Source organism: Giraffa tippelskirchi, chromosome 8 (assembly GCF_054371585.1).
Source record: "Giraffa tippelskirchi isolate mGirTip1 chromosome 8, T2T-mGirTip1v1.2.pri, whole genome shotgun sequence".
Classification (NCBI taxonomy): Eukaryota; Metazoa; Chordata; class Mammalia; order Artiodactyla; family Giraffidae; genus Giraffa; species Giraffa tippelskirchi.
The window spans coordinates 8232894-8257502 of NC_137282.1; the positions used below are offsets into that span (position 1 = coordinate 8232894).

Genomic DNA, 24609 nt, shown 5'->3' on the forward strand with positions numbered 1-24609 from the left:
ACAGGTCCCCCGGGGCGGGGAGGGTGAGGTCCCGGTGGCAGGGCTCCGCGCGCCGTCCAACTTTCCGCTCCGGCCCTCCCGCCTCGCGCCCTCCCCTCTCCCTGCGAGGGGACACCGAAGGGATGAACATGGAGGGGGGACATCGCAGTGATGAACACGGGGGGGCCCCAAAGTGATGAACATGGAGGGGGGGACACCGCAGTGATGAACATGGAGGGAGGTGGACACCGAAGGGATGAAGGGGGGGACGGGGGGACACTAAAGTGATGAAGGGGGGACACAGAGTGATGAAGAGGGGGATAGGGGGCACCGAAGTGATGGGGGGACACCGCAGTGATGAAGGGGGGGACACTGAAGGGATGGGGGGACACCGCAGTGATGAAGGTGGGGGACACCGAAGTGATGGGGGGGGCCCCGCAGTGATGAAGGTGGGGGCACCGAAGTGATGAAGGGGGGGACACCGAAGTGACGAAGGTGGGGGACACCGAAGTGATGGGGGGATACCGAAGTGATGAAGGTGGGGGGACACCGAAGTGATGGGGGGGACACCGCAGTGATGAAGGTGGGGGGACACCGAAGTGATGGGGGGACACCGAAGTGATGAAGGTGGGGGGACACCGAAGTGATGGGGGGACACCGCAGTGATGAAGGTGGGGGGACACCGAAGTGATGGGGGGGACACCGCAGTGATGAAGGTGGGGGGGACACCGAAGTGATGGGGGGACACCGCAGTGATGAAGGTGGGGGGACACCGAAGTGATGGGGGGACACCGCAGTGATGAAGGTGGGGGCACCGAAGTGATGAAGGGGGGGGACACCGCAGTGATGAAGGGGGGACACCGAAGTGATGGGGGGACACCGAAGGGATGGGGGGACACCGAAGGGATGAACATGGAGGGAGGTGGACACCGAAGTGACGGGGGGACACCGCAGTAATGAAGGGGGGGACACCGAAGTGATGGGGGGGACACCGCAGTGATGAAGGTGGGGGCACCGAAGTGATGAAGGGGGGGACACCGAAGTGATGGGGGGACACCGAAGGGATGGGGGGGACATCGAAGGGATGAACATGGAGGGAGGTGGACACCGAAGTGACGGGGGGGGACACCGCAGTGATGAAGGGGGGGACACCGAAGTGATGGGGGGACACCGCAGTGATGAAGGGGGGCGGCCTCCCCGCCCTCCGCCCCCTCCCGGCCACGGCTCCGGCTCCGGCTCCGGGGGGCCGCCCGCGGAGGCGGCGAGGAGCGGGGCTCGGTGGCTGTAAACACTGGGTGCCGCCATCAAGACGTCGGATCCTACCGGATTTCCGCGCCGCCCCGAAGCCTCCCCGCCCGGGCGCGGCCCTCCGCTCCCACGGGGGAGCCATGGGGCTCGCCGCGGCTGCTCCGGCCCCGGGGTGGGAAGCCGCCCGGCCAGGCCCCCGCACAGGCGCCCCCAGGCCGCCGGGGCTCCGGGCGCGCGGCGCCGCCTCCCACTTTGGCCTTTTGTACCGGCCCCACGTGACCCGCGCGGCCGGCTCTTCCCTGCTGTCCCCGCCCCGCCCTCCGGCCTTCCCCGGCGCCCGGCCCCGCTCTTCCCGCTGCGCGGCCGCCCCCCTCCCGCCCGCCGCCCGCGCGGCCCCACCTCCCCCTCCCTCCCGCCTCCCTCCCGAGCCGTTCCCGCGCCCTCCCCCAGGCCGCCGTTCCCTCGCACCGCCTCCCCTCCCCCCGCGGCTGTTCCGCCGCCCCGCCTCCCCTCCCCCCGGCCGAAGCGCACTGTCTCCAAGATGGCGGCCGTGTCAGTTCGGGGCATCTCCGCGGTCCGGCCCGGGGCCCCGGGCGCCCGGCGCTCTCCGCCCCCGGTAAGTAGCCGAGGGGCCGCCCCCCGGCCGCCCCCGGCCGCCGAGCCCGAGGCCGAGCCGCCCGGGGGCCCCGCCCCGCCGCCGCGCGGGCCCGAGTGGCCGCTGCAGGCCCCGCCGCGGCCTGCGCCGCCTCCCGCTGCTCTGCGCCAGGCCTCGGGCTGGGGCGCCGCGGCCGCCCCCCCGCGCCCGCCCGGCGCCCGGCGGCCCCCCGCCCGCGGCCCGCGCCCCGCGCCCGGGCCCGGCTCCGCGGAGCGGGGGAGCCGCGAGGGGGCGGCGGCCAGGCCGCGGGCGGGCGCGCGGGCGGGCGGCCGGGGCTCCCTCGGGGCGCGCCCACCGTCCGGCGCCCGCGGCCCCGGTGCCCGCGCCCGGCCCCGGGCCCGGCCGCGCGGCGCGGGCTGACAGGCGGCCGTGCGGGGGGCGCGGAGGGCGCACGTGCGGCGGCGGGTCCGCGCGCTGTCAGCCCGGGGCCGGGGGCGGCGGGCGCCTGTCAGCGCCGACCTGCCCGGCGGAGCCCCCACCCTGCCCCGCGCCCCCGCTCCCGCCAGGACCCGGCCCGGCTGCGGGGCGCCCGGGAGCGCAGACGTGCGCCGCTCGCAACTCTTTCACGTGATTTCATTGTTAACTTCGTCCCCGGGTTCCGTGTTCCCGTCCGGTGGGAGCCGCCGGGCCGCCCCCCGCCCGCGTCGGCCAGCCCCGGGCTGCTGCCAACGCCAAGTTGTTGTGTTGTGTTTTTTTTTGTTTTTTTTTTTTAAGTTTTTCTCGCTCTTTTAAAAAAGAGAGCGCGAAGCTGTGTCTGGGGGTGGAGAGGGGTGGAGGGGGGTAGGGGTGGCGGGGAAAGAGGCCTGGGAGGACTGTCGGGAGCGAGGGGGCAGTTTCTCCGAGTTGGAGTTCAAGTGTGCAGGCGCTCGGCTCGCCGCAGACCCGGGGCCCCATCGCGGAGCCGGGAGGCCGGCAGCGCCTGTCATTCATTCTCTCTCCTTACCTGCGGGCAGGTGAGCCCGTGCGGGACGGGCCCCGCCGCTGAAACTCGGGCTGGAGCCGCTCCTTTCTTTCAGCGCAGATTCCCCCCCACAATGAACTTCTCCGACTGATGCTACTAATGCTATAAGATGCACAGAAACTATGATTTCTGTCCTCTCGAGACGCCTCTCACCCAAACGTAGCTTAGTTCTCTCCGGAGGGTGGTGGTGGGACCGATTTTCAGCCAGAGCTCACTTAAAAATTAAGTCTTGCCTTAGGTTTGAGTGTTTACCCGAGCCTTTTCTTTCTTATCAGAGTTAATAGTACTATCGGTTTCCTCGCATCTTGTTAAACTTTTTCTTTTGAGTTTAGTGGCACTCTTTAAGGAAGGATTGCTGTGCGAGCCACTTTACGACATTGTTTATGTTGTAAAGGCTCCTCAGAATGAGAAGAGGTCTCAGGACTATTTAGGTAAGGTTAAGTTTATTTTTGGAAGCAAAGGAGTTATAGGGTTCATTATTTTGGTGATTCTTAAAAGATGCAAATCTGCCGGGTTCTTTTGTTTGAAAGTGTTATGACTTTGATCGTGGAGTGGCAATGTCATGTGTATACATAATGTTTGTGTGTTTTTTTTCATTAATGTTCACTTCAGAATAACAGTCTTGAATCATGAGATCTTCTCCTCTTTAGAGTAGACATAGGCAGTGTCTAATCTGAACTGTACGTTTGATATGTAAATAAGTGTACGTTTGAACCTAGGAATTTCCGGGGCATTCTCATTTCTAGTTTCTCTATCTGTAGATTGGTTGCGAACATTTTGACAGTTGTTGGACTCTCTCCAGTATATTGAATGTTGCTAGGAGAAGCTATCACAGCATGTGATTCTTAAAATCTGAATGAAATTGGCTTATTTTAAAATTCTTTAAACACATTTCACACTTGACTATTTTCATTGTTATTTTGTTTCCATTTGGAAGGTTTATAGTAATATTGTACTTAAAATATGAACTGTGCTGTGTGTAAATTTTGTTTCTTTTACTAGATGAAACAGTTAAAAGATTTTCTCAGTGATTTTCTGTCTTTCTTATTGACTGTTTTCATCCAGTTTAAATGTCTGGAATTTTGGAAGATGAAAGATTCATTCTTAACTTTCATTGCAGGATTCTTTCTACCAATTCAGGTAACTTGTTGAAGTTCTGATTGGTTTGTTGGAGAAAGCTGTCAAGGAAGAGTTTCAATTCATAGAAGGGTGGGCAGAGATTGTGCAGAGCAAAATAGCCAGCACCCTCTGGTTAGTTGTAGCCTGAGGTCATTTATAGTGCATCTCATCTTGTTTCCTCATCATTTGTCTTTTTTTTCCTTTTCTTTGTTATCTCAATGGTTTGCACACATGATTGTTTTGAACAATAATAGAAACATGTTCACACTTTTACAGGGGCTCAGTGAACACTTGCTGTTGGAGGGCTTTAAAGACAAGGATGCTTCAGTTATACCTTATTTATAAAGTGGACCTTGATCGAAAACTGACTTTGTTTTAATATTTTTCAGGCATAAGATGCACATTTTTCTGCTGGGAATGAGATGTTCTTGAGTTCTTACACCTTTATGAAGAGACCCACATGTGGTGCTATTGAGAAGTTTGTTGGGAAGTTTGAAGACTTTTCAGATAACAGGTTGTTTTGGTTTCTAAAATAAAAGTGGGGAGGCATCTGTTTTCTGAAAGGAGATAGAACTGAGGCCAGAAAACTTGTATGCTATGGTTAACTGGTTCCCAGCCTCCGGGAATGGTGTTTTCCGTGGTGTGAAACTTACGCAGCATCAGGATAAGGGATAGCGACTCTATGGATATACAGAATCCTTCACCATGGTAAAACTCGCCAACCCGCTGTACACGGAGTGGATTTTGGAGGCCATCAAAAAAGTGAAGAAGCAAAAACAGCGGCCTTCAGAAGAAAGGATATGCAATGCGGTGTCCTCATCCCATGGCTTGGATCGTAAAACTGTTTTAGAGCAATTGGAGTTGAGTGTCAAGGATGGGACAATTTTGAAGGTCTCAAATAAAGGACTCAATTCCTATAAAGATCCTGATAATCCTGGGCGAATAGCACTTCCTAAACCTCGAAACCATGGAAAATTGGATAATAAGCAAAATGTAGACTGGAATAAACTGATCAAGCGGGCCGTTGAGGGCTTGGCAGAGTCCGGCGGCTCAACTCTGAAAAGCATTGAACGTTTTTTGAAAGGTCAGAAGGATGTGTCTGCATTATTTGGAGGCGGTGCTGCCTCTGGCCTTCACCAGCAGTTACGATTGGCTATTAAACGCGCCGTTGGCCACGGCAGACTCCTTAAAGATGGACCTCTTTATCGGCTCAACACTAAAGCAACCAATGTGGATGGGAAAGAGAGTTGTGAGTCTCTTTCCTCTTTACCTCCAGTGTCACTCCTTCCACATGAAAAGGATAAGGTAAGAAGGGCATGCGCATCAGTGTTCCCAGAGCTGGGGATACAACATGCTACAGAGCCACGTTTCTAGGATGTTCAATAGAGGTTACATTCGGCGTTCAGGGCCCTTTGTGGATAATCACTGCCTAGTTTTTATTGGTGAAATCTAGGTGTGAGAACTCAATAGATGTAATTGTTCTGACACTTTGACATATTTGATACCTAAGATTTCAAAGTGTAAAGTATTGCTCTGCTTAAAAGAACATACTTAGAATTAAAAAGTAACAAGCAACTTTAAAAGTGTTACGTACAAGTTTTTATAATACCTTCCTGCTGAAGTTGCTGAGCAGCCAAATGCTGGAAACTCTAAGAACCTGTCTTCTTCCTTTCTTCATTTTGTTACTAGACAGGGAAGACTGATTATCCTGACCAAAGTAGTGGCTAAGCAGATTTAGCAATTCTTATTTCTGCTGTTTGTATTCTAATTTTTGGCCGTGTGTTATTTTTGTGCATGCGATGGAGTCCTAAACATTATTTGTGACAGATGTAGCTGTGTGCGTCAGGAATGCAGTAGTCCACGTTGCTGAAGTTCTGGGGAGTTGGGAGTCTTGCACTGTGCTGTGTTTTATGCCATTACTTTGTACAGCTAAAAGTATCTTCTTGACAGTTCACCTTGGCCCTTCAGTAGACATTCAGGATGAGGGGAGTTGTCAGTAGGTCCCTCTCACACTGACCTGGTGTGAGAGCTGTGAATCTCTTTCGGGTGCTCAGAGTTGCAGTTCTGTGGGGAGTGGTTGTACTTTAAGGTAGTTGCTCAGCTTAGTGAACGCCAGTAGCATCATCTTCATTTTGCATAAGACCATGGAGGCTGTTTCTAGGATGTTAACATTCTAAAGTTAATATCATTGAATGTATTTTAAAATATTTGAGATTTGATCTAAATTCTTGCAATTAATAACACACCAGTAGATTTTTGTTTAAATAGCAATTGAAAATGAACAGTTTTTTTGGATGAAAGTTTTAGAAAGGTTCAGTTTTCCCTGTGGTCTTTGAAGTAGAAGCATTATCTTAACTGTTATTACCCTGAAAATGATTCTGATGGAGCCTTGAATTAATAGGCAGTCCCATTCATAACATGGTTCTGTACCATCGGAGCATTCATTAAGGGTGTAATATTGAAAATTCAAGGTGGACAAGGAACTGAAATACTTCATTCTGCAGTTCAGTGCTGTAAGGACTCTTTATCTGTACGAACTGTCTCTTGATCCCATGGCTGAAGTTAAATGAAATAGTTGATTTCAACAACTGTTATCAAATGATCTCTAGGTTTACTGCATGAAAATGGGAAATACTTTATAGTTTAGAATGAAATCAGTGTCACATCTGTGAATTGGGTATTATAAATTCTTGTTAGAACTCCTGAGTGCTTTAATTTCCCTTGCTTGAATTAGGTATTTTAATTTTTAAAAATGTTAGCCATACATAAAATGCCAGTTGTGCATATCTATTTTTAAAGGTAGTTGATATTGTACAGTGTAGGACAAAACTGAGTCTTATCACCCTAAAATTGTACTTTTGAAAACCATCGAATCCAACAGTCCTTATTTTGCTGCTAGGCTGGAGACCTTCGCATTAAAAAAACATTTAATCCAGTAGAGGTCTGCTGTTTTGCTTTGGTTAGAAATATCTCTTTGGCTACATAACTTATTTATTATACACTATTGTTAACCAGAGTAACTGAATGTGGAAAAATTGAGTTTTGTTGAGTAGATTTTTGTGTATTTGTACTGGTCTGATTGGGAAGCCAGTTTATGGTAGTGTCTACAAAGTTAGGGTTGATGAGATCTGTTATATATTTTTTAATAGGAGTCTTATTTTCAGGGGTTAAGTTTTCTGTGTGACTTTCTCCAAAGATATGAAAAGCTCACATTAAAAATCATAATGCAGTAAACTTCAGGGCAAGGAATTATTCCTCCTATGGACAGATTATGTTTGTTCCTTTTGTTGTATTTAACTGCTTTCTTCGTTTTTAAAAAGCTGTCCGTCAGTTCCCATTTGGAATTGATTGATTGCTGTTATGAACCTAGATGTTCTTTAAAAAATTATCCAGGTTGTATTTGATAATACAAGTAATTATTAATTCAGCAAACAGTTACCGAGCGCTCTGCTTGGAGCTGCAGTGGCCTTACCTGGTGTCTGCACTGTGTGTGTGCCTGCCGGTCTGCTCAGCTGTGGGTGAGAGAAGCTCAGGCACTGTGGAGTGGCCTGAGCAAGTTCCCCTTTACTTTTTTCTGTATCAGCTCTAACTTTTAATTTTTTTTTTTTAATTGTGACATTAACCTTTGGAAGGAGCTATATGTTAACTTCTCAGCACTGAGTGGTTTTTGCTTTGCTCTGAAAGTGAGATGGCTGTGTACCAAAAATTTTGAGAGTTTTTGTGAAGACACTTGACCTCAAGTGTGTTTTCACGTTGATAAATAGGAGAATCTGGAGATACTGTGATTGAAAAGTTTTATCCATGTATGAGGGAAATTTCTGTGCTAACTTTAGGGTGTGGTAGTTTATGGTGAGTTTAACTTAATGATTTGTTTATACTGTGCGCCAGGCATTACTTTACAGCCACACATAAGTTAACTCATTTGATCCTCATACAGCTCAATGAGATAGGTGCTGTTATTTTACAGGTGAAGAAATTGAGGCATAAGAGTTTCAGTGACTTGTCCAAGTCACAGAGATAGTAGGTGACAGACAGGGCTAGGTTTTGGACTTGGGCATCCTGGCTGCCGAGTCTTTGTCACAGAGATGCCTGCTGCCTCCTGAGGGTCATTCGGCGTCACGCCGGTCACCGCTCCCAGGTACAGTTGTGAAGGTTCTTGGCGTTAACTGCAAGGCGCGTGGCAGAGGACATGTCCCGAGCGCCCCTTCACTGTTTGCATCCTTTTGTTCTCTTTCTGTCATAGAATGGATTCTGAATTTGATTTCAAACCAGCGGTAAGAATGTAGCAGAAGTAAAAGATGATGAATAATTTATTTTTGTATACCTGAGATCCATAACTAAAAAATAGTTTGGTCTATGTGACTTTTTTTTTTTCCTTAAAGTTATTTTTCTGTGCGTATTAATTTTCATTTCAGATGGCCCTGGAGTCTTCTGATCTGTAGTTTGGGATCGGTTGCGTGGCTGTAATAGAGTGCTTTAATTTGGGACAGAATGTTGCTTTCCCTTGAATGACGGGCTATAGGTGAAGGTGATGTGTATAACTGGCTTATAGGTGGAGGTGGTGTGTGTAACTGGCTTAAATAAGAACTTCTGCCTGCAGATTTCCTTTTTTTTGAAATAGACATTACTGTAAGAAAATTTGTTCATTTACTTTTATTTATTCAGTAAGTGTTTAGGTGCCTACCACGAACAGTGCATTTATGATTTAGGTTCTCTTGGGGATTAAGGCAGACAGCATAGAAATGGGCAATAACTTTTTTTACACCGTTGTTTTCGTTCACAAAATGTAACTTTTAGTTTTTACATTCACTGTTTTTTGGTGTGTGTAACAATTAGGTGCTGTGAATCTCTTCCACTGATGTGGAAACCAGAAAGAATAAGATGTTTCCTGGGTGAGGCTAATTATTGCCTGAGAAAGAATAAGATGTTTCCTGGGTGAGGCTAATTATTGCCTGAGATTTTGAATGGTCCATTAAAAGAATTACTTTGGACATTGAATCTTGGAAGGATCCATTTCCCTTTCAGGAATAATTTTCACCTTCATTTCAAATTTCTGGGTTCGTTTTACACACAGAACAATGTACTTGAACATCTTTATCTTATGTTCCATATTAGTAATCCAGAAAACTGCTCCTGTGGTGATCAGCCAGATGAGGAAACTGTTAACCTGTGGAGTATTGTGGAACAGAATTACATTTTGCTGAAGCATTCCAGTTGGGAAGGGAAAAGAAGATACCGGCAACTCACGTTATTGTTTAGGTCATTACCCAGCTAAGTGACTCGGAGCCGAAAGATTAAATGATAAATTGCTAGCCTTCTAAGATAAGTTATACTGAAATTCGGTAAACTCTTAGTAGAGTCCAAACTATTCTGTGTAACTGGAACTTGGCATTTTAAGTGCATAGAATAAATGAGGCTTTGACAGGAACTTTGATTTTTGATTTACAGATGCTGATTAGAATGGAAATATGTTTTCAAGTTAGAGTTAAGAATGAGAGTTTTGATTTAGCTGTATGGAAATGGCCTTAATCATAAAATTGTTTCACATTTTATGTGTTAGAATAGTGGATCTGATAAAATTGTTTATAAATGTAAGCTTGGTAATGTTTTCAGATATTTTGTTGCTATGGTACTTTATAGTAATTGTCCATGCTGTTAAATTCAGGGGTGTGTTTACTGCTTGGCAGAATGCTTGTCTGCTTAAAACACGCACACACATAGCAAATAGCAGAAAGCGTACATGATACAGAAAAGTTGAGATGAGATAAATTAGTAGTAAAAAGTGGAAAAAGTTCTCAATTTAAAATCCTTATGAGAGCATGCAAGCAAGTGTGTTTTATAGTATAATTATTGGGAAACTCTTTAAGATGCAAGTTTTAATTCTAATTCTGTGGGAGAAGGAATGGAGGATAATGACAACTGTATCAGTCTTTAAGTGAAGAAGGATTACTTTGGAGAAAATTGTCCTAACACTATGTTGCTGACTTTATTTTTGAAGTAATGGCAAGGATACAGCAACATGTAGATTTTGTAATGTCACTGAGTTTGCAACTGATTGATCTCAATAATTGTATTTTCTTGCATTATAGTTAATTACATTAATTGTAATTACAGTATTGTACATTTCTTACATCATTGTTTATACTATTTTTTGATGACCTTTAAATGTCCTGGGTCCTGAGGAGAAGCTGGCTAGAAATAAAAATTTGTTACTAACAAGTCATTGAGGTGGATTAAATATAAATGTGTGTGTGTGTATGTTAGTCGCTCAGTTGTGTCGGACTCTTTGTGACCCAGGCTCCTCTGTCCATGAAATTCTCCAGGTAAGAATACTGGAGTGGGCTGCCACCTTTTTCCAGGGGATCTTCCCCACCCAGGGATTGAACCCGGGTCTCCTGCATTGAAGGCAGAGTCTTTACCATCTGAGCCACCAGGGAAGCCCTAAATGTAAATTTGGTTAATATAAATTGACTTTGTCTCAGCTGCTGCTAAGTCGCTTCAGTCGTGTCCGACTCTGCGACCCCATAGACGGCAGCCCACCAGGCTCCGCTGTCCCTGGGATTCTCCAGGCAGGAATACTGGAGTGGGTTGCTGTGCCCTCCTCCAGGGGATCTTCCCGACACAGGGATCAAGCCCGTATCTCCAGCATCTCCTGCATTGCAGGCAGGTTCTTTACTCACTGAGCCACCTGGGAAGCTCATTTACAGATTGCTGCTGCTGCTAAGTCGCTTCAGTCGTGTCCGACTCTGTGCGACCCCATAGACGGCAGCCCATCAGGCTCCGCCGTCCCTGGGATTCTCCAGGCAAGAATACTGGAGTGGATTGCCATTTCCTTCTCCAGTGCATGAAAGGGAAAAGTGAAAGTGAAGTCGCTCAGTCGTGTCCGACTCTTAGCGACCCCATGGACTGTAGCCTACCAGGCTCCTCCGTCCATGGGATTTTCCAGGCAAGAGTACTGGAGTGGGTTGCCATTGCTGTTTGTCTCAGCAGACTTGTTCTTATTTAAAAAAAAATTAAAAATAACTCAGGCAGAGGTATGTTTGTAACGCAATATTTGTTTAAATACAGTCAGTTGTGCATATATTTTTTGGTCTCCAAGTCAGCCTGTGAGCTTGTGTGCTTTGGTTGTTCTCAGTCCATGATATACCCTGAGAGAAAACTTGAGCCACTAAAACAACCTTTGATTCAGTCATTGCTGATCAAAACTTCTATACTCAGCCACTTGTTGAGTCATTAAGTCGTGTCAAACTCTTTGCGACCTCATGGACTGTAGCCTGCCAGGCCCCTCTGCCCGTGGGATTTTCCAGGCAAGAATACTGGAGTGGGTTGCCATTTCCTTCTCCAGGGGATATTCCTGAATCAGGTCGAACCTCTGTTTCCTGCATTGCAGGAGGATTCTTTACCATTGAGTCACAGTTGCTAGCACTTTGCTCTTTCTTGGGCTAGCTTCTTGTTAAATTGATGAAATAAATGAAAGAAATTAAGGAAGATATCAGGTAGTACAGCAGATTGCTTTGGGAGTAGAGACTTAGATGATCTAACCTCTTTCTTTGCCCTGTATCAGGAGGCCAAGGAACTGGAAGCAGTTGCTTATAGAAACTATTAATAGGTAGCATTTGTTAAGGCCTAACCATGTGTTGGCCACTGTTCTGAGTGCTTCAACATGTACTTTCTTATTGAAGTCTCAAAAGAACTTTACATGGTTAAGTTTTGTAGGCATAGTATATTTATATAATAGCTATTTAATAATACAAATTTTCATTATGGCGTCTCATAAAACACCAAATGGAAGATAAACGTATGCCAAATATATTATCTTTCTTCTTATTCTGCTGCCAGTCTTTTATTCAGTTCATCCAGGTACGTGGGCCAGCACTTTTTTACATTGTATTTACTGTTAATACTGTGAAGCAGATAGATAACAGAAACTGTGTAATGAATCCGGGAAAAAAATACTGTATCATTCCAGGCCTCTTGCAGTTGTAAGACTCTCCTTCACAGATATTTTTTTCTCTTGCTATTTAGAATACTGGTGAAAGTATAATTACACTGACCTGGTTCTTAGCTGTGTGAAAGGACTGAATCTGGATGCCAACCTTGCTGGTTAAACTAGAGTTAAAAATGTTTTTTTCTGGTGAACTGAGAAATGTTTTTTAAATTTATAATGATAATACTTTTTGTGCTCTGATTTGAAATTTTTTAAAGAACCAAATAAATGTTACGTATGGGAGTCAGCTGTGAGCCTCATTCTAGTAAAGCTGTTTACAGGTTGGCTGCTCAGGGGTGGCGTCGGCACACCCAGAGTCTGCTGCAGGTGAGTTAAACCTGCAGCAACTTCACCTTCTGCTTCTCCAGCTGGGGTAGGATTTGGACTCCTTCAGCTGCATCTGGTTCCCAAGAAAACCTAGGCTGTTTCTTCTGGGTTTTTCCTTTGACAGGAATGTCAAAATTCCCAACAGATGGCTTTCATCAGCACTGTACATAACTCTGTAGATTCAAGTCCAAAGAAATACTTTGGCTTCATTAGGGAATAGGTGAAGAAACAGTTCATAGCATGGCACTATTTGGTTTAGGGTTGGAATTAAGCATGGAGATTACAGGAGTATAGCATTTAGATTTGCAGAATGCCATTCTGGGTCAAAATAGTTTTTCACTGCTAGCAATTACAGAAAAGGACCTGCTGTGAAAAAGTAAGTCTGGCTATATAGCGTTGAGTAAGTTGTATTTTTCAATTATGATATATTTTATACTATATATTTATTTATATTTATGTTTTCTATTAATTTTTAATTAAATGTTTTTGTTAAAGTATATTATTTTTATTTTGCATAATGCTTACAAAGTATGCATAAATTCTGAGGAGGAAAAAGAACACAGTCATCTGCATTTTGTAAAACTTGGAGCCAGTAGCCATCTTGGATAAGGATGATTCTAATCTTATTTCACAAATAGAGAAGCTGAGGGCCAGAGAGGTTTACGAGTTTTGTTTAATGCCATACGGCAAGTTAATCACATCTGGGTGATGTGATCAGGCCCTTCTCAGTTCTGTGCTTTTTTCGTTAGGCTGTAGTACTGCTTTGTAGTTTTAAGAGAGGAAAGAGTATAAAATAACACTTAGAAACCTCTTTGATGGAAACCATAGGATGAACCCTGGTGTAGAGAATTTTGTTGGTTTTGTAAACCACAGATATGTAAATCTGCTTGTTTCGGTGTTTGAAGACTCTGGAAAGTTCAGCAGGTTTTTTTTTGGGGGGGAAGACTGAAGAGGAATTAAAGTTTTCTTCTGTTTTAGCTAAATATTATGAGAACATCTTAAACTACCCTAAAACTGGGAGATAAAATACTCCTTGAGTTTTGAAAAAAATGTTCACTTGCAGTTAAGTCTGATTTTCAGAAAGTCACAGGTGATGATTGAGTGACTTGGGTAGTTGGTTTGAATTTAAAAATATTTAAGACTGAGATAGAAAGGGAGGGACAGGCCTTTCTATTATTAACAGTTAATGAAGTAATTTTCATTAAAGGCATAAATACGGTTGGCCTAGGAGTGTATAGTCTTATGTATACATAGTATTTTGGTTCTGGATTTTGTAATTGTTGTTGTTCAGTTGCTCTGTCTTAACTCTTTTGCAACCCCCATGGACTGTAGCCCGCCAGGCTCCTTTGTCCATGAGATTTGTAAGGCACAAATACTGGAGTGGGTTGTCATCTCCTTCTCCAGCAGATCTTCCTAACCCAGAGATGGAACCCGTGTCTCCTGCATTGGCAGGTGGATTCTTTACCACTGAGCCACCAGGGAAGCCCTGATTTTGGACTACCAGGAAAGAAACTTTACAGGAAAGGCAATAGACAACAGGTCATGTGTGTCTTTTTCGGTTTTTATGACCAACAGTTCATCTCTGCATTACTTTTACTTTGTTGTAAAACTTAGCAAATGGACTAGAGAGTGGCAAATAAAAGTTAAGATTGGGGACAGTTACTTATAAAATAATTGGGTAGAGTAATATGGCACTATTTGGTTTGGGCTGAAATTAAGCATAGAGACTATAGGAGTGTAGCATTTAGTTTTGCAGTGGGTGGTTTTAAGCTTCTTGGAAAACTTTGAAAGGAGAAAATGACTGCTGTAGGAAAACAATCAGGCAGCCTAAAAAAACTTAAAATTGTTGTGTGTATGAAAGAAGACAGCTGCTTCCTTTACCTTTTGTGCAGAAGGGGTCCATGTATGTGAGGTGATGATCATGCTTATCCTGGGGGCTGCCTTTTCCTCCGGGGAGTAGGGAACTGTAGTTGACCCAGAAGGCTGTTGTTCAGTGTTGGTTTTCAGTTCTCTCTGCTTAGTAGAGTACAAGTTTGTCTTTTTTTCTTCCTCATTGGCTGCAGTGAGGCACTTAACTCCTGAGTTTTCTAGAACCTATAACAGAACTCTTGAAAACATTGTTGCATTGTGTGTGTGTGTGTATGTGTGTGTTGAGTGTAGTGCTGTGCTTTAATAGTTTCCCAGCTTTTCTTTTCAGGACATCTTTAAATATATGATGTAGGGTTTAGATCCTCTTTCACCATTTTCCAATTTTAGTTATTTCTTTTCTTCCGATGCTAGTCTGTTTTCCTTTAATACTATAACATAAATCTAAAGTTCTGTTCTTTCTAAAGCAGTGGTTCTTAATATTAAATCCACTTTAGAATTACCTGAGGAGGCTTAAAAGAGAAACACCAAACCAGTTAAACTGGAGAAGGAAATTGCAACCCACTCCAGTATTCTTGCCTGGAGAATCCCATGGACAGAGGACCCTGGTGGACTACAGTCCATGGGGTCCCAAAGAGTCGGACACGAGCCAAGTAACTTACACTCGCACACACACACACAAACCAATTAAATTAGACTCCAGCAGTGGGGCCCAGATTTCAGTTTGTTTGCTGACATCTTCCTGCACGTCTGATATGCAGCCATGGTTGAGAACCACTGCTCCAGTGCTTAGAACCAGCATGTCCTGGGGTGGGAACTGTTGGAGGGAGCTGGGGAGGCGGGGTGGGACAGGAGGGCAAGGAATTGTCTGTAATTGAAATTCAAATACAGGAAACACTCTCATGAACGGACTTTGAACTCAGGATGGTTGCAGCCCTGGATTGTGTTCTAGTCCCTGACCGTAACTGCCCTCATTTCCCACCTTTCTCTCTTTGCCCTCTTGCTGCAGCTGCTCTCCTAGCTCATGAAGACCTCCCATGGGGCATGTTCTTCAAGGAAAGTTCCCTGTGCGATTCTGCTGTGTCCCCCCATGAATGCTTTCCTTCTAATTGCTTGGCCTTATGGTTTATCATTGCAGTTACTTGCTTTACTCCCACATCTAATTGGCAGACCCTAACCTTGAAATTAAGCCAACTGTTCTCTCCCTGTGGGCTTCCCAGGTGGCTCAGTGGTAAGGAATCTGCCTTGTCAAGCAGGAAGCTCGCGTTCGATCCCTGGGTCAGGAAGATGCCTTGGAGGAAGAAATGGCAACCCACTCCAGTGTTCTTGCCTGGGAAATCTCATGGACAGAGGAGCCTGGTGGGTTCATGCGGTTGCAAAGAGTTGGACACGACTTAGAAACCACACCACCATTACCGCCATTCTGTCCCTGCTCTTCTACGGGACTCAATCATTTTGAAGAAAACTATGCAAACTCACCGAGTGGTAGGGTGCCACTTACAAGTTTGTAATCCCATCCCTGTCGTCTGCTTGGGACTGTATGTCTGTGTCTGCAGTCTTTCTCTCTGCAGGAGTTCAGTGTTCTCTCCAGCCCTCTGCCTCTCTCGTCTGCAACAGATCCTCCCATGTACTCCTTCAGAGAGAATAGAACGTCTCCAGCCATGTGAGCTCATCCGGCTTTACACGGGCGCTTGTGTTTACCCCTCTTCTGCTGGTTTAGAAGACGTGAGGGGAGCATCCCGAGGTAGCGTCTCTGTTTACGTGCAGGATCCTCTCCTCTCCTGCCCAGGAGCCTTGTTCCATCTTTTCAGTCCTTGCCACATAACATGGGGACGTCTCTCTTGTCAAGTTAAAATAGAAACAAGCATCACTGGTCCAAATTCTCTACATCTTCACCCTGTCTCCTTCCCTTCATCTTGAAACTTCTTGGGAAAAAGTCTAGAATTGTTCCAAATCTGTTGCAGTCTTGCCTTTGGCTCTAAGCACCATTTGAAACAGCTCTTGTGGACAGTTTTCAGTCTTTATCTTTCCTGACCTCCCAGCAGCTCTTAGCACTTGTTGATTATTCTCTCTTCCCTTGACCTCTTGGATAATTCTTTCCTAGGTCCTTGCCCACTCCACTCATCTTCCTGGTGATTCATTTTCGGTTTACTGGCTTTTTATCTTTTGCTTCTAGCTTACATGTTGAATTTCCTAAGGTTCTGTTCTTTGTCTCCTTATTGTTTTCACCTTCCTGAATTATCTCTGGACATACCTTCTCTGTACTGATGACTCTAAATTCATTTATTGTTCAGTTGCTAAGTTGTGTCTGACTCTTTGCAACCCCATGGATTGCAGCATGCCAGACTTCCCTGTCTTTCACTGTCTCCCAGATTTTGCTCAAACTCATGTCCATTGAGTTGGTGATGCCATCCAACCATCTCATCCTTGGTCGCCACCTTCTTCTGCCCTCAATCTTTCCCAGCATTAGGGTCTTTTCCAGTGAATTGGCTCTTTACATCAGGTGGCCAAAGTATTGGAGCTTCAGCATCAGTCCTTCCAATGAATATTCAGGGTTGATTTTCTTTAGGAGTGACTGGTTTGATCTCTTTGCTGTCCAAGGGACTCTCAAGAGTTTTCTCTAGCACCACAGTTCTTAAGTATCAATTCTTTAGCACCCAGCCTTCTTTATGGTCCAACTCTCATATCCATACATGACTACTGGAAAAACCATAGCTTTGACTACAGACCTTTGTGGGCAAAGTGATGTCTCTGCATTTTAACACACTGTCTAGGTTTGTCATATAGCTTTTCTTCCAAGGAGCAAGAGTCTTTTAATCTCATGGCTGCAGTCACCATCTGCAATGATTTTGGAGCCCAAGAAAATAAAATCTGCCAGTGTTTCCATCTTTTCCCCTTCTATTTGCCATGAAGTGGTGGGACTGGATGTCATGATCTTCGTTTTTTGAATGTGAGTTTTAAGCTGGCTTTTTTACTCTCCTTTCACCCTCACCAAGAGGCTCTTTAGCTTCTCTTTGTTTTCTGCCATTAGGGTTACATCATCTGCACATCTGAGGTTGTTGGTATTTCTCCTGGCAATCTTGATTCCAGCTTGTACTTCATCCAGCCCGGCATTTCGTATGATGTCCTGTGCATAAAAGTTAAATAAGCAGGGTGACAATACGCAGCCTTGATGTACTCCTGTCCCCATTTTGAACCAGTCCTTTGTTCCATGTCTGGTTCTGATTGTTGCTTCTTGACCTGCATACAGGTTTCTCAGGAGACAAGTAAGGTAGTCTGGTATTTCCATCTCTTTAAGAATTTTTCACCATTTGTTGTGATCCACACAGTCAAAGGCTTTAGCATAGTCATTGAAGCAGAAGTAGATATTTTTCTGGAATTCTCTTGCTTTTTCTATGATCCAAGAGATGTTGGCAGTTTGATCTCTGGTTCCTCTGCCTTTTCTAAATCTAACTTGTTTGTACATCTGGAGGTTCTCGGTTCACATTCTGTTGAAGCCTAGCTTGAAGGATTTTGAACATTACTTTGCTTACATGTGAAATGAGCACAATTGTGCAGTAGTTTGAACATTCTTTGGCATTGACTGTAGCCTGACAGGCTCCTCTGTCCATGGGATGCTCCAGGCAAGAATACTGGAGTGGGTAGCCATTGCCTTCTCCAGGGGATCGTCCCAACCCAGGGATTGAACCCAGGTCTCCGGCCTTGCAGGCAGCTTGTTTACCATCTGCACCACCAGGGAAGCCCCAAAATATGGAATGCTTCATGAATTTGGGTGTCATCCTTGAGTGAGGGTCTTGCTGATCTTCTCTGTATCGTTCCAGTTTTAGTGTATGTGCTGCCGAAGCGACCACTGTGTAAATTCATATCTTAACCCAAACCTCTCTTTTGGTCTCTGGACTTATGGATCACACTGTGTGGTGTAGTATCTTATCTCAGTCCCTTCAAATTCTTGGTGACCCAGAGGAAGTTGATCCCCCTCCTCAGCTTGCTCTTTTGATCTCACGCTGTGTGAGAGGCGTTAGCCTTGACTCGGATTCCTGGCTTCCTGGCAGGATGGGACTCTGGTGCCGTCTTCTGCACTCGCGTGCCGCTCTTTGGGATTCAGTTCTAGTGCATTCCCAGTCTTTGCTCTTTTACTTCTTTACCATCTCTTGCAGTGAGCTTCTTGTTCATTCCAGCCACTCCTCTCGGTGTGTGTCCTCACCGTTTCTCTCCTGACCGAGTAGCTTCCTCCAGTATCATCTCCTTCCGGTTCACAGGAATCATCTTATTAAGAAGCAGTTAAGAACAGAGGCTCAAGACCAGAGTGTCTGGGTTTGCATCTCCTGTTGGTACTACTTGCTTTATCACCTCACATAATTTGCTTAATCTTTCTTTGCCACATTTCTTTCTATAGAATGGGGATAATACAGTGCCTGTCTCATAATGAAGCTCTGAAGATATGATGAGTTAATATAGTGTACGTCAGTGTTGTCTAATAGAGCTTTGTACGATGATGGCTGTGCTCAAAGCAGTAGTCACTCACCATATGGCTCTTGAGCCTATGAGATGTGGCTGGTTGACTGTAGAACTGAACTTTAAATTTTCTCTACTTGTAATTTAATTGAAATAGCCCCCATGACCGGTAGCTGCAGCCCTGAGCTGCACATGCCTCATGCTGTATAATGTTAGCTGTTACCATCTTTCTAAAACTCTGCTGAAGCTCCTCAGTGCCAAATTCTGTGGCGTGAAGAGTGTGTGTGACTTTGAACCCCCTCCTTTGCCTCCCGTGTTGCTCCAGACTGTCTCCTGTGCCCTCATGCTTGATGCGGCGCTTCTCAGAGGGTGGGCCCAGGGCCAGAAGGAGCAGGATGTCCCTGGAAAACTTGCTTGAGGTGCAGATTCTTGGGCCATTCTCATGCCTGCTCAGTCACACACGAGGGGTGGGCACAACAGTTTGTAGGTGAATAAGCCCCCCAGGTGCTTCTGAGGCCAGCATGCATGCTAGGGTTTGAGAACCGCTGCGCATTCCCGACCGCCTGGTGTTCCTCCGTGTTTTCTCCTGCTCCTTTGTTTTTTCCTGTCTCGATTCCTTCTTCTCCTCTTCACCGGGCAGCTCTTACGTAACTTGGAGGACTTAGCCTCAGCATAGCCTAGGCGTGCTCTCTGTTCCTTGTCACCCGTCCTGCTTCCAGGCTGACTTAGCCAGTCCTTTCTCCAGGAATGGCTTCTCCCTTCTCCACTCCCTCCTTCAGGCCCCTGATGTACTGAACAACCCTCCTCATAGCCCGTTTGCATCATATGGGTAGTGAACTGAGGATCTGGTTGTCCATCTCTGTACCCCACCTATGTCGCATAGTGTCTGGTGCTTTGCACGTATTTATGGAGCATCTTCCAGGTGCCAGCACAATGGTCAGGTCCTGAGTGAGGGAGATACAGCCCTGTCATTAATGCTCGCAGTGGTCGGGCTCTGGTGGACTGAAGCAGTGTGCCATGGAAAGGCAGAGGGGGTGGGGAAGGTGAGGGAAGCCTTCTCAGAGGAAGTCACATGTGAGCAGTTAGAAAGTGGGGAAGCAAGTGGGTGGGGTGGGAAAGAGAGTGGTTCCTGCAGAAGGAACAGCATGTACAAAGGCCTAGAAGCAAAACATTGTGGGCCCACAATAAATGTTTAATTGAATATGAGTTAAAAAAAGCAAGTCACATGTCTAACTTTTGAAGTGCTACTCTCCCCAGCAAACTTTACTTAGCATTTTATAAGCTGCTTTTATATTTGATATCATGCTTTCTTTGAGCTGATGTTTAGAGGGTAACCTCCAAGCCAGCAGAATACATTTATCTTTTTTCTTTCTTCCTTCCTTTTTGCCTTTTTTATGGTAGAAGAAAAATTTATCTGAAGCATTCTTTTACAGAGTGAGGGACACATCAGTGCTAGCAGAGGTAAACACATTCCTTTTATTGCATAATAATAGGCCAAGATTTTAAGCAAGCAGCTTCAAATTAAGGGCATTGACGAAGCATGTCCATAGGAAGGCTGAAAGGTGGCCAGCACGACCATCGCAGCTGTGGTCGCTCCTGTAGCCCCCTCTGTATTGGCCCTTTTTACCGTTGTTGCTGCCACCCCAGGCTTCTTGTTGCTCTCAGTAACCCTCCATTTTACTGGCATCAGTCCTTGGTTAATGTGCTATATAAGCTCCCTTTTCCTAGCTGTTGAATGCCTGCTTTTGTCTGTATGAAACTTTATATGTGTGCTTTTTAGTAAAAAACTCATCTTTCACTCTCAGAATGCTTTACAAATAGATTGGCTCCATCATCTACTAATTTTGGAGAAAGAAAAAAACAGTTTTGTTTCTGATAACTTCAGCTATGCAGAAAACTCCTAACGTTAGCCTAAAAACCTAGAGAAGGGAAAACAGAAAGTCTTTTCCCCCAAAACTTTATATGGGTGGTAATAACATGTTCTGAAGTGTTCCACAGATTGAAACAAGTTTTGCTTTCATACATATTTTCTTTTGACATAGTATTTGTAGCAAGGTAAGCAGTCCAGGTGCTATGGTGGCCAGATTTTGCTTATTCAGAATTGTGTGGTTAGTTAAGGGAATAAATAGAACTAGAACCAGATCTCTCTCTCTTTTTTTTTTTTTGGTGATATCTTTGGTTTGGGTATCAGGGTGATGGTGGCCTCATAGAATGAGTTTGGAAGTTTTCCTTCCTCTGCAATTTTTTGGAACAGTTTAAGAAGGATAGGTGTTAACTCATCTTTAAATGTTTGATAAAATTCGCTTGTGAAGCTGTCAGGTCCTGGACTTTTGTTTGTTGGGAGGTTTTAAATCATGGTTTCAATTTCAGTGCTTGAGATTAGTCTGTTCATACTTTCTATTTCTTCCTGAACCAGGTCTCTTTCAAGCCCAATACTGTTTCAGCCACATTAGGCTGCCTCTTGTTCATGAAAATGACAGCGTTTAAAAAAAAAAGTGGGTGCTTCTTCAGCATTTTAGTTACATACGTTTGTTAAACCACGTATCTAGTCATACATATTATTAATCCTTATACCCAGGTCTTGACACATTGTTAGATGCTCAGAAAATGTTTGTTGAGTGGAAACTGTCAGGTTTAAACTGGAAAGGGGAATGATAGAAATAAGGTTGGTTTTTTTCTTCTTTTTTTAAGTATTAAGTCTCCTAGTGAACTTAGAAGCTGAAACCATTTATCCTCTTAAAATATATAGATTGAAGGGAGAGACAGTTTCTGATGTTTTCTGCAAATACTTGAAACCTCAGCTGAAAAGTGCCTTCTGCTACTTCCTTCAGGGTAATACTTGTTCTCTTACCCATGTAGTGTTTTTAAAAGTTCAAGAAATTGTGTTTTCCCAATAGGTAATACATTCACTAGTACGTAGCATTTAAAAAGTACAAAAGAGGCGTATTCCCTGAGACTCAGTCTCTTAACTCCAGTTCCCTAGCCGACCAGTTCTCTTCCCGGGTAGCCGTCAGTAAGTTTTGTTTCTTTTTTACCTTCCAGAGAGATCTGTGTGTATGTAAGCAGTCACTCTGTATATGCGTTTTTCCCTTTGTTTTTTCCCCCCACAGTTGGTAGTGTATCTTAACATACTGTTCTGCACCCTCCTTTTATTTTCCTCCCTGCTTAATGACATAGCTGAAGTGTAGTCCATATCAATACATGAAGTTTGGTGGTATTCCCTTGTGTGCTGCTGCTGCTGCTAAGTCGCTTCAGCCGTGTCCGACTCTGTGCGACCCCATAGATGGCAGCCCACCAGGCTCCACCGTCCCTGGGATTCTCCAGGCAAGAACACTGGAGTGGGTTGCCATTTCCTTCTCCAGTGCATGAAAGTGAAAGTGAAGTCGCTCAGTCGTGTCTGACTCTTCGCAACCCCATGGGCTGCAGCCCACCAGGCTCCTCCGTCCATGGGATTCTCCAGGCAAGAGTACTGGAGTGGGGTGCCACTGCCTTCTCCGATTCCCTTGTGTGGGTGTGCCGTAATTCATATAACTAGTCCCATGCTGATAGACATTTGTTTCCAGTTTTTTTTGTGACTGCAAATAGTACTCAATTAAATACCTCCTTTGTATGTTGTTTTACTAACAAATTCCTACAAGTGGAATGATTGGGCAGAGTGTGTCTTTCTTGGTAATTTTGATATTTCTAAATTTCTCTCCATGCGATTCACCCACTGTGTATGAGAATACTTATTTCCCTAAGCCCTTTGGAGCAGTTTCTTCAACCCTTTTGATCTTTGGCGGTCTGGTAAATGAAGAACCGTTTTACCCATGTTTGACTCGATTCTTTCACTTTCATTGAAGTTTGCTCTTCTGACCTAGTGACCAGAGACAGTTCTGATCACCTCTGATCAACTTCTGAATCTTTCTGCTACTATGCTGTTTTAAGCCTGATTGCTTGAAAATACGCAGTTTTTAGAGATCATTGTAAATCTTTTTTTAACTGTTGCCTTAAAAAATATGTAGGTGTTTTTGCTGAATCTCTCTTGTAAGCAATGACTTATATTGATAGATTTCTGTCGAGTAGAATGAGCCCTCTTTACCCACCATAAAAATCTTAGCCTGTCGCTTTACTCCTTCTGGCGAGTAATAAGTGATTTAGTATGACCTTGTTGGTTAATCTTTTTAAGTGCTTATATTTGAAAACAAGTAATTTTGAATAAATATTGTATGCGAGGTAATACGTTTAGGTCATACCAACCTTTTCAGGAAGGGTGTCTATTTTCTAGAGGAAACAAAGGCTCATAGCGGTTGAGTGATTTGCCCAAGGTTGTATAGCTTTAGTATGTATGTGCTAGAGGATAGAGGCTAGCGGAGCGGTCAAAAGAAAAAACACTATGAATTCAGAGTTGAGATAAACTGAAACTCTGGTCAACTGGTGCAGTGGTTTAAAGTGCTTCCTAAATTACCATATTATTAATAATTCCAATTAGCTTAGGGCTTATATTTAAGAGTACATATCTTGACCTCATTGATTACTTATTGTTTGATCTTTAAATTACTTTATCGTCCATGAGCTTCAGTTCCTTTCCTGTAAAAGAGAAGTAACCACCTTATGCATCCAGCAACTGCCCATTAAAGATTGTTTCAAGCTTGAGCAAGTCATAGCTCAAGTGGTTCCTTTCTTATTTTTTGCCTTCACTTTAAAAAATAAGCAGCAGGAAACAGTGCTGATTTCCCTCTCCTTTCTCCAGAAAACACCAGAACAAAACCAAACAAATCGATTTATTAACCCACAAAATACTGCCATCATATTTTAAAGACTGAAATTTCATGAACACATACCCACTTTTAACAGGACATAGAAGCAGACGTCTAGATAGATTAAAAAACATATTTCACACATCTATAATCCATTTTAAGTTAGGGTGGATATTCTCTGGTTATATTCTTGTAGAAATAGGGGCAACATATGACAGTCCCTCCTTTGGCCTTGTTTTTAAGTAACAGTATTTCTCTCTTCTCTAATAAAAATAACAACCAAAAAACCAACAACCCTCGCCACCCCCACCCCCGAGTACCCCCTTTGTTAAAGTTGTCAAAATAAGTCTGTATTTTGTATCTTGAAGTTCAAGATTAGGGTAACGATGAAGTCTTAGAGCTGTTGTTTTTCATCGTGCAAAGCAACCTGGCCCATATTGAAAATCAAACCAAGGACTTTAATATAATTAAGCACCATGTTGTACAGCACTGCGTCTCAAATTTTCATCTGGAGATCTTGTTAAAATGCAGTTTCAGGTCTTTGCCTGAGATTTTGCATTTCTAACAAGCTCAACAATTCCACTGCTGCACAGAACACCCTTTGAGCAGCAAGTTTCTGTAGGACTGAATTTCTCCTTTACTCTTGACTGATTGTCCTAAGTCATATGCTTAATTTCAGATACTCAGCAGATTTCCCCTGAGTGTCTATGTCCCAGGCACTGTGCTAGGACTGAGATTGTAATGAGAATGCTAGGTAGACACTGCTGTCAGTCAAGGGAAAGCCACGGAAATAAAAACAATCAAGTAGTGAGGTTGTGATGGACATGTCCAGGGAACTCTGAAAATCTAAGTGCAGAGCTACTTTTTTAAACAGGTTTATGAAGATCCTGAAACTGGGTTGTCTGATATGTTGTCATCTAAGTTCTCAGTAGATGTAAAGTGAAACTGATTGAACTGTCAGTCTAAAAAAGATGTTGGCAAACTTTTTTTTGTGAAGGGCCAGATAGTAAATATTTTGGTCTGTCTGACCACTCTGTGGTCTCTGACCCGACTACCCAACTCTGAGCAAAGCAGACACATGTATCTCCTTGTAAGACTTTGCCTACAGAACAGCTGGCAGGCTGGATGTGGTCTGAAGGCCACAGTGTGCCCACCCTGTTTATTACACCTTACATATTACACTCAGTTGTAAGTTGTGTGGAAAATAACTTAAAGTAAGAATGATTTATTTAAAAAATACACTCTCTCGGGACATGTTCATTTACCTAGTGAT

General features: G+C 44.6%; 1 protein-coding gene and 1 non-coding gene across 3 annotated transcripts in view; one reads left to right on the forward strand and one right to left on the reverse strand.

Moving 5' to 3' along the window:
* Nucleotides 1–1749: 1749 nt before the first annotated feature.
* Nucleotides 1750–24609, forward strand: part of KAT6A (lysine acetyltransferase 6A) — a 97813-nt gene continuing 74953 nt past the window's right edge. For both annotated transcript variants that reach the window (XM_081519214.1, XM_081519216.1), the window contains exons 1-2: nt 1750–1843; nt 4352–5267. In XM_081519214.1, the coding sequence (XP_081375340.1) occupies nt 4668–5267 (600 nt within the window). In that variant the 5' untranslated portion in view covers nt 1750–1843; nt 4352–4667. The remainder of the gene's footprint in view (nt 1844–4351; nt 5268–24609) is intronic.
* On the reverse strand, nt 17887–17993 carry LOC145519256 (U6 spliceosomal RNA). Its single transcript, XR_014063673.1, has one exon. It is a non-coding gene; the product is annotated as a U6 spliceosomal RNA (small nuclear RNA).